Source organism: Eschrichtius robustus, chromosome 7, assembly GCF_028021215.1.
Source record: "Eschrichtius robustus isolate mEscRob2 chromosome 7, mEscRob2.pri, whole genome shotgun sequence".
NCBI lineage: Eukaryota > Metazoa > Chordata > Mammalia > Artiodactyla > Eschrichtiidae > Eschrichtius > Eschrichtius robustus.
In genome coordinates, this window is record NC_090830.1 from 76,014,401 (window position 1) to 76,024,708 (window position 10,308).

At 44.7% G+C, this 10,308-nt stretch overlaps 1 protein-coding gene across 1 annotated transcript; it reads right to left on the reverse strand.

The window, feature by feature from the left end:
• Positions 1 to 4,927: 4,927 nt before the first annotated feature.
• Positions 4,928 to 9,672, reverse strand: PCBD1 (pterin-4 alpha-carbinolamine dehydratase 1). The gene is made up of 4 exons (XM_068547754.1): positions 9,578 to 9,672; positions 6,883 to 7,014; positions 6,267 to 6,347; positions 4,928 to 5,498 (listed from the first exon to the last, which is right to left on the reverse strand). Exons 1-4 carry the CDS (start codon positions 9,578 to 9,580, stop codon positions 5,400 to 5,402), a joined length of 315 nt encoding a protein of 104 aa, XP_068403855.1. The 5' UTR covers positions 9,581 to 9,672; the 3' UTR covers positions 4,928 to 5,399.
• Positions 9,673 to 10,308: the final 636 nt, after the last annotated feature.

The window sequence follows — 10,308 nt, forward strand, 5'->3', positions numbered from 1 at the left end:
TTTAGAGAAGAGCTAACACCTAACCTTCTCAAACTCTTCCAAAAAATTGCAGAGGAAGGAACACTCCCAAACTCATTCTATGAGGCCACCATCACCCTGATACCAAAACAAGACAAAGACACTACAAAAAAAGAAAATTACAGACCAATATCACTGATGAATATAGATGCAAAAATCCTCAACAAAATACTAGCAAACAGAATCCAACAACACATTAAAAGGATCATACACCACGATCAAGTGGGATTTATCCCAGGGATGCAAGGATTCTTCAATATACGCAAATCAATCAATGTGATACACCATATTAACAAATTGAAGAATAAAAACCATATGATCATCTCAATAGATGCAGAAAAAGCTTCTGACAAAATTCAGCACCCATTTATGATAAAAACTCTCCAGAAAGTGGGCATAGAGGGAACCTACCTCAACATAATAAAGGCCATATATGACAAACCCACAGCAAACATCATTCTCAATGGTGAAAAACTGAAAGCATTTCCTCTAAGATCAGGAACGAGACAAGGATGTCCACTCTCACCACTATTATTCAACATAGTTCTGGAAGTCCTAGCCATGGCAATCAGAGAAGAAAAAGAAATAAAAGGAATACAAATTGGAAAAGAAGAAGTAAAGCTGTCACTGTTTGCAGATGACATGATACTATACATAGAGAATCCTAAAACTGCCACCAGAAAACTGCTAGAGCTAATTAATGAATATGGTAACGTTGCAGGATACAAAATTAATGCACAGAAATCTCTTACATTCCTATACACTAATGATGAAAAATCTGAAAGAGAAATTAAGGAAACACTCCCATTTACCATTGCAACAAGAAGAATAAAATACCTAGGAATAAACCTACCTAGGGAGACAAAAGACCTGTATGCAGAAAACTGTAAGACATTGATGAAAGAAATTAAAGATGATACCAACAGATGGAGAGATATACCATGTTCTTGGATTGGAAGAATCAACATTGTGAAAATGACCATACTACCCAAAGCAATCTACAGATTCAATGCAATCCCTATCAAATTACCAATGGCATTTTTTACGGAACTAGAACAAATCATCTTAAAATCTGTATGGAGACACAGAAGACCCCGAATAGCCAAAGCAGTCTTGAGGGAAAAAAACGGAGCTGGAGGAATCAGACTCCCTGACTTCAGACTATACTACAAAGCTACAGTAATCAAGACAATATGGTACTGGCACAAAAACAGAAACATAGATCAATGGAACAAGATAGAAAGCCCAGAGATAAACCCACGCACCTATGGTCAGCTAATCTATGACAAAGGAGGCAAAGATATACAATGGAGAAAAGACAGTCTCTTCAATAAGTGGTGCTGGGAAAACTGGACAGCTACATGTAAAAGAATGAAATTAGAATACTCCCTAACACCATACACAAAAATAAACTCAAAATGGATTAGAGACCTAAATGTAAGACCGGACACTATAAAACTCTTAGAGAAAAACATAGGAAGAACACTCTTTGACATAAATCACAGCAAGATCTTCTTTGATCCACCTCCTAGAGTAATGGAAATAAAAACAGAAATAAACAAATGGGACCTAATGAAACTTCAAAGCTTTTGCACAGCAAAGGAAACCATAAACAAGACGAAAAGACAACCCTCAGAATGGGAGAAAATATTTGCAAACGAATCAACGGACAAAGGATTAATCTCCAAAATATATAAACAGCTCATTCAGCTCAGTATTAAAGAAACAAACACCCCAATCCAAAAATGGGCAGAAGACCTAAATAGACATTTCTCCAAAGAAGACATACAGATTGCCGACACATGAAAGAATGCTCAACATCCTTAATCATTAGAGAAATGCAAATCAAAACTACAATGAGGTATCATCTCACACCGGTCAGAATGGCCATCATCAAAAAATCTAGAAACAACAAATGCTGGAGAGGGTGTGGAGAAAAGGGAACACTCTTGCACTGTTGGTGGGAATGTAAATTGATACAGCCACTATGGAGAATATGGAGGTTCCTTAAAAAACTAAAAATAGAATTACCATATGACCCAGCAATCCCACTACTGGGCATATACCCAGAGAAAACCGTAATTCAAAAAGACACATGCACCCGAATGTTCATTGCAGCACTATTTACAATAGCCAGGTCATGGAAGCAACCTAAATGCCCATTAACAGACGAATGGATAAAGAAGATGTGGTACATATATACAATGGAATATTACTCAGCCATAAAAAGGAACGAAACTGAGTCATTTGTTGAGACGTGGATGGACCTAGAGACTGTCATACAGAGTGAACTAAGTCAGAAAGAGAAAAACAAATATCCTATATTAACGCATGTATGTGGAACCTAGAAAAATGGTACAGATGAGCCGGCTTGCAGGGCAGAAGTTGAGACACAGATGTATAGAACAGACATATGGACACCAAGGGGGGAAAACTGCAGTGGGGTGGGGATGGTGGTGTGCTGAATTGGGCGATTGGGATTGACATGTATACGCTGATGTGTATAAAACTGATGACTAATAAGAACCCGCAGTATAAAAAAACAAACAAAACAACTAATACTAAACTTTCATTGGGTTATTTGTATGGAAATATGTTAATATAAATGTTTCAGACATTACATGAAATTTCTAAAAATCTTTATGTTCTGGTATAATGTTATAAGTCATAATCCTAGTTATTACTTTAAAATGTGTATCTCAGAAATAACTAATTTTCTTGTCAACTGCATTATTATGAACTTTCATCAAATCTTTAACCGTGGTCATTTTTAAGTCTTTTGTCATTTACAGACAGTTCTGGGTGTACTCTGATGCTTTTGCAAATATGTTCCTATAAAAGGGTTTCATCTTCAAGAAATTCATGGAAAAGACTGACAAGTACAGGTTTCTGGTAACTGTACTGCTGAACTGAATGAATAATCATTTTCAGAACTCTAATGAAAAACTGATGAACTCATAAAAGTGCTAACAAAAGATCAAGATAAAAAAAAATTAATTACATGGGACTGAGTGAACTGATGAGGATGAGTATAATTTTTGTGACTTTCTGTTTGAATTAAAAAAAAAAAAATCCCACAAGGACTCAGAGGCAAAGAATATACAAATCAATTTTCACTGCAAAGTAAAGGAGCTGTTACAGTGGAGCATTACTGGACTGAATGTCAATATTATGACATAGTATGAGTGTGTTTCATGTTTGGTAATTGCAATCATTGTTGCTTTTGTTGTGGTCATCCATGTATAATGCTCGGTGTCAGTCTATTTATCTCTTGTAAAAATAAAATACAGTGTGTGTGTGTGTGAAAAAAAAAAAACAAAAAAATACAGATGTATGCATGCCACAGAGAGATAAATCAAAAGACACAACTCATGAAAGATATGTCAATAGAAATTGAAGCCATATAAATATGGATCTGAATCTTAAAAATCATTGTTATTATAATATAGTTTTAAAATAAAATCAGTATTTCAAAAAAAAAAAAAAATGGGCAGAAGACCTCAAAGACACTTCTCCAAAGGAGACATACGAGTGGGCAATAGGCACATGAAAAGATGGCCAACATCACTAATTACTCGAGAAATGCAAGTCAAAACTCCAATGAGCTGTCACCTCACAATCGGGCAGAGTGGCCATCATCAAAAAGGCTACAAATAATAAATGCAGGAGGGGATGTGGAGAAAAAGGAACCCTCCTACCCTCTTGGTGGGCACATAAATTGGTGCAGGCACTATGGAGAAGAGTATGGAGGTTCCGTAAAAAATTAAACATAGAGTTACCATATGATCCAGCAATCCCACTCCTGGCCATATAGCTGGAGAAAACTCTAATTCGAAAATATACACGCACCCCAATATTTAAGCAGTACTATTTACAATAGCCAAAACTTGGAAGGAACCTTTATGTCCATTGATAGCTGTATGCATAAGGAAGATGTGATACACAAACACACACACACACAATGGAATATTACTCAGCCATAAAAAAGAATTAAATAATGCCATTTGCAGCATCATGGATGGACCTAGAGATTATTTTACTACTTGAAATCAGACAGATACAAATATCATATGATATCCACTATATATGGAATATAAAAAATAGTACAAATGAACTTATTAGAAAACAGAAACACGTACAGTAATAGAAAACATACTTACCATTACCAAAGGGTAAAGTGGGATAGGGATAAATTAGGAGTATGTGATTAACAGATACACACTACCATATATAAAATATGTAAACAACAGGGATGTATGTATAGCACAGTGAACTATCTTCAATATTTTGTAATAACCTTTAATGGACAAGTATAAAAAAGATATACATACTTCTGTATATATATGTGTGTGTGTATACATATGTACTCATACACATATATATAACCGAATCACCTTGATTTACACTTGAAACTTACACAGTATGGCAAATTGGCAAATGAACTATGCTTCAAGTAAAAAAAAAAAAAAAAAAAAGAGAGATCTCCATGTGTTGGATCCTGCAGGCTGGGAAGAAGATCTAGTCGTAGGTTCCACCATGCATATAAATGTCCGGCTAACCTTTATCTTTTCAAGATGCTCCCTCAGTTACCTCTGCCTCCAGAATCCTAATCAGGTCTTGGAGGCAGAACTGAAATGAAGCCTTCTGATTCACCCTTGTGCATCACTTTGTGTTCGTTAACTCATTTCTTATCTTTGCATCTGGCGTTAACTTCATTCATGCTGCCTAGTAATAGTTAACTATTTTTCTACTTATTTCCCTGAGACAATAAGGAGCTTAAAAGGCAGGGTGCTCTGGTCCCCTTTCCCCCTAGCGGCCTGAACTCTGTCTTGCACAAAGTAGGTGCTTTAAATGCCTGTTGACTCCGATTTGGATTGACTTGTGGAAAAGAAGATTCTAGAGCCTGAGGCCAAGTGAAACAGTGTTTTTATTTGAGGCGTAAAAGCACATGGGTATTTGTCACACAGGATGAGGATGGCTTTAGGTTACTGGTTTCTAAGATAAAACTTTATCTTAAACACAGCTTCTATCACAGCTTCTTGGGAAATGAATCAGAAAGAGAGCAAGACACAGCCAGGAAAGAAAATCATTACTGTTGCTGGGAAGTTGTAAAGAAAGGGAAGAACTTATGCAAATCAATATACATGTCACAGAGCCCCAAGGAGGACGAGAGTGGCGTGGGGAAAAACGGTCTAAGTTCCTCGTCCTGGCAGTAATGTTGGCCTCTCCTTCCACGGCAAGGACTTGCCCCTAAATGGAAGCAGCGGGGTCAACTTGGCCCTTCTGACTGCACCAACATCTCAGGGCTCCCCAGTTCCCTCTCTGGATCCCCAGTTCAGTGCCCCCTTTCCCCTGAAGAACTCAGAGAGGAAGGGCAGGGTCTATGTCATGGACACTGCTACTTGCTCGATGAAGCTGGCCAGGTTTATGTCCCGTTCTGAAAGGCCCGCACACTCATGAGTGCTCAGGGTGATGTGGACCTGAAACAAAACCAGAGATTCGGGGCCAGCTGATTCCACCGACTGCACCTAAGAGCAGGAGAGAGTCACCAGCTCCTGGGCTCAGCCACACCAAGAAGTGTAACCAGACACTAACCCCTCTCCTGGGGGCTGCCTTCCTGACGAGTCTGTAACATCAGTGCAAAACTGTCTTCTATTACACCTTCATAAACACTGGTAACCACAGCATAGGATAAAAAAAGAAAGATCCAAATATCAAGAGCAACCTAAAAGCCAAAGACAAGACCCCAAACCAACTCCTAAACACTGTCCATTTACAGATCATCACTTCCAGCCTTAAAGTTTTTAGAAAGAGTCCAGCATAGCTCTTGGCTCATGACAGGCATTTAATGACTGTTCCCATTCATTCAGCAGACAGGCTGATCTCCTTGGTGTGCATGGGTATTCTCAGTTCAAGTTTATTACTTTTTCATTCTTCCATACCTCCAGAAAATGTCAGCCCTTTAGAGCTATTAACAGTGAATATGCCTGGTTCTCACAGCCTCTCCTTCTTTAGGATTTGCCTTCTTAATGTCTACTTAACCCACAAGTTGTCTCACTAGTGTTTCAATTTGCTTTTCTTTAATCTGTAGTGAGACTGAATATTTTCTAGGGGTGTTTATGTCTTTCCTAGGAAGCAGATGAAAGGAACAGGAGCGGACAGTCAACCTATGGGTGAGGAGAGCTCACAGTCAAGTCCAAGGAAGGGGCCTTCAGAATGAGTTGGAGTTCTAGGCGTGTATCACTCACCTTGTTGTACACGTTAAACCATTCAGGATGGTGGTCCAATTTCTCAGCCTGAAGAGCCACTCTTGTCATGAAGCCAAAAGCCTGTTTAATGAAGTGAGATCCAGGTTAGTGTCCTGAAAGAGAGGACTGCTGGGCCCCCTTTTATGGCCAGTGTAAGGCCCAGATGCAGGAGGATTGCCTCGCTCCCTACAAGGTGACCCTTCTAGCTTTCAGCATTCCGCCTAGCACCCTGCCACTGGTTCTGAGGCTGGAGTTTGAGGCGGTCCTTCTGCAGTAGGAAGTCTTGTTACCAGGACCACTAACAAGGTGGAAACCCCAAAGAGCTTCTGAGTCTTCGCCAATCTTTTGGTTATCTACTAAAATGTCTTCAAATGTGCATCTGCTTCCCACTTGAACTGTCTTCTCTGAGGATTGTTTCTAAAAGTTCCAGGTATGGAGAGCCCAAGACACACCTCTTTCCTCTCCAATCCCCAAGGAGGACACTTTCCAAGTAAACTGGATTAGCGGAGCATCTGACAGTCTTGGCTAACAGAACTTTAAGGGAAGGAACACGTTCTGGAGTGTGACCCCGATCAGCCCCAGTCTCAGGAAACTCTGTCCCACCCTGATGCCATACCCGATTGAAGTCTTTGAAATGGAACTGCTTGAAGATGGCATCCCGGCCTTCCAGCTCGTTCCACCCCACGGCCCGCAGGTTTGGCAGCAGCTGGTCCCTCTCCTCAGCACTTAGCCTGTGTGCTTTGCCAGCCTAGGAGAGGGAAAACACAGAAGACCAAGGGCATTCGTTTTTTTCACAGGACAAAAGAGAGGGCTCTGGACCTTTGGGGGAAGTTAGCCAGCCTCCACTGGCAGTTCTGGTGGCGCAGTCAAAGGGCAGCTGGTCTAAAGCAACAGACTGGGAGGAGGGGCTCTGGCTGGTGCACTGATAGGTTCTTAGAGAACAGAGAGTCCTGAGGTGTAATGCAAATCGCTGGGGCAGAGAAACACTCCTTCCCCACCCCTGCCCCCAAAGCCTTACAGAGGGCACCCCCTCGGTAAAAAAACTAGGTCTCTTTTGTTCATGGGGGAGCAAAAGTAAATCAAGCCCCTACTGTTGCTGTGTATTGAAGAGGAAACTGAGGCCTAGAGAGGGGAAATGACCTCTCTTCCCCCACCCCCCAACCTCAGTCAGCAAAAGCACAGGAATCTTTCTCAAGGTGGGTCCATGTGTCCGCACCCCTGAGGCTGGGCAAAGGAACCAGCACTTAAAACATGCTCCAGGCGATTCCTAGCCACACCGCGGTCAAACACCACTGGCACTACCTCCTAGTGGGTATCCCAACCACACTCCCACGCAGCCTCTGGTTCCCAGCTGCCAGGCCTACGTTTCTCAGATTTCCACCTTCTTTTCTATTCTGTCAGCTTGGGAAGCTGGAGCCACAGAGCTCAGTCCCCAAAGCAGAAGTAACTTGGCCAAGGGCAAATGGCAAAGCCAGTGCCTCAGCCTGTTTTCCTATTGTGCAAAATGCCCTCGAGGCAGCCCAAACTGGCACAATTCAGGCCGTGAGTGGAACCCTCTCTTGGAGAACAGAAGAAAGCAAAGGTCAGTTCCAGCCTCTAAGAAGATCCAGGTGGAGGAGCTTAAGGGATCCCAGAATTTAGGCCCCTGAAGTAGAACTACCCAAGGCAGGAAAGTGAGAGTGCTAAATTAAATCAGTTAGGCCTGGGAAGAGAATGCGAGGGAGGTTAATTTAGCTTTTATGAAGCAGCCTGCAAACTGGAAGCCAGGTGGCCCTGGGGCACTCATCTCCCCTGGCTTGATGGGTATAAATGCACAAGAACTTCCACTTTAGGAATCAGCAAGAGGAGCCAGGAGACATTTTAATAAACTCCATTGTTATTAAGGGAATATCATCTGCATTTTTAAAAAGAGACTTCCTGGGGCAAGTAAGCTTATGACAGGCCCTCAGGTTTGGGGCAGAACTGGAAAAACATTTCAGGGCTCTGATAGCCGTTTTCTCCCTCCTGAAAGTACGGTTTCTCTCTGGACCGATCTGGCTGGCTCTGTCTTCCCTCCTGGGCTCTGGAAGGCCAGTGAGGGCAGTCGAGATCTGCATCACCACCCAACCCCCAGACAGCTGACCCTGTCTCACTGGCTGATAAGCCTGGTCCGTGTATCCAGGCAACCAACCGGGTGACCACATGGCAGCCAAGGCATCAGAACCCACCATTTAGTTCTTTGGCTCTGAAAGGAGTGCGCAGGTACTAGCGGGCTCCTAGGAGGCTCCTTTTTAGAGTCTTCTGGAATCCCCTACATTTCACAGCCTGGGGCTGAACTGACAAGTCCCTCTGAAATCTGGGATCAGAGAGGGGTCAGGGGTGGTGTTTGCTTAGTAAATCACAGGTCAGGCCTGGACTCAGCCTGGGCCTCTGGGAGTGTGCAGAGGGGTTACTGATTACCCACGCACTGCGGCTTTGGGGCCTCAGTGTACCTCACAATCAGCTCACCCACCACCTCCCCTCCATTTGAGCCGTAGCCTTCAAAGTGCCCTCCCAGGTGGCACCACAGTCCCGACCACTCCTAATGCTTTTGGGCCTAACACTCTGCTGTTTAGTAACGCTTCCTGGGTCTAGAAGCTTCTCCGCAGGCTCACCTTCACCTCTGAAGCTGAGACTCCCTTCCAGGAAAGCTCACCCTGGAGGGCGGGTGACCCTGAGCAACCATGTCCCCATTGCTGGGCACAGGCCTCAAACTAGGAGCCAGGGGCCGGCTCTGAGGTCGGGGGACAGCACAGAGGGCTTAGCAGAAGAGCAAGCGAGAAGGGCAGTAAACAGGCAGACAGAGGTACACGCAAATTCAGTCGCCCCTCCTCAGCACCCCCCGCCCCCCTGCCCCTACCCCAGCCCCCAATACAGGACAGAACCTCCCCACCAAGGGGAACTATGTCCTGGGCTCACTATGCTGCCCCTCCCCACCCCCGCCCAGAAAGGCGGCACTGAGGCCCCGCGCGGGCTCTGGCCTGGGCTCCCGCCTAGGTGTAACCCGGACCTGCCACCGCCCCTCTCCCGGCTTCAGCTTCCCAGGGGTCACCACTCGGGGGCGGGGGTGGGACAGAGACCCCGACTCTCCCAGCCGGGCGCGCGGCTGCTCTGCGAAGGCCTCGGAGGTACCACCCCACCCCCCGCCCCCCTGCCCCGCACCTCCGGGCGCCGTCCTCTGGCCTGGGCGGGGACCCAACGCGGGCCCCTGGCTCTCCTCCGCCCCTCCCGCGCGCCCCCTCCTAACCCGGACACCCCGACGGCGGCGGCGCGTGAACCCCCCACTCCCTCACCATGCCGGGCGCGGACGCGAGCAGCAGCTGGTGGCGGCGGAGCAGACGAGCGAGACGCCCAGCGCACTGGGAAGCCGTCGCGCGGGGCGGCGCTCGGGCCGCCCCGGGGCGGGAGCGCAGCCAGGAAGGGGCCGCCCACTGGTAATCATTAACAACAGCTGGGGCTGCCTTCCAGCACTTTCCTCCGTGCCGACATTGCCGGGAGCTCGGGGATTAAGGACCCAGGCTCCAAACGCGGACTCCAGCAATTGCATCGCGCTCTGCCACTTACCAGCTGTGTGACCCTGGGCGCGAGATTACTTTTTCTTTTTTAAAAACACCTTATTGAGAAATTGACCCACACAGTAAACTGCACATACTTAAAGTGTACAGTTTGATGCGTTTTGACATGTATGCATCTGTGCAACCATCGCTACGATAAAGATCATGAACATAGCCATAACCCTAAGTTGCCTCCTCCCAACTCAAGACAACTGTTGACCTGCTTCCTCACTATAGATTAGGTTGCATTTTCTAGAATGCTATGTAAATGGAAATCATACAAATTACACTCTTTTTATATCTGCCGTCTTTCACTCAGCAGAATTGCCCATGTCGTTGCACGTGTCAATAGTTTCTTCCTTTTTATGGCTAGGTAGACGTTATTTTATAGTATTATATTGTAATGGATATGCTACAATTTGTTGGACGTTTGGGTTGTTTCCAGTTTTTGACTATTACAAATAAAGCTG

Coding starts and splice junctions, on each gene's coding strand:
- PCBD1 (XM_068547754.1), bottom strand. Junction 6,348..6,882: donor ATTTCAAAGACTTCAATCGG/GTATGGCATCAG, acceptor TTCATTAAACAG/GCTTTTGGCTTCATGACAAG. Junction 5,499..6,266: donor GGTTTAACGTGTACAACAAG/GTGAGTGATACA, acceptor GTTTTGTTTCAG/GTCCACATCACCCTGAGCAC.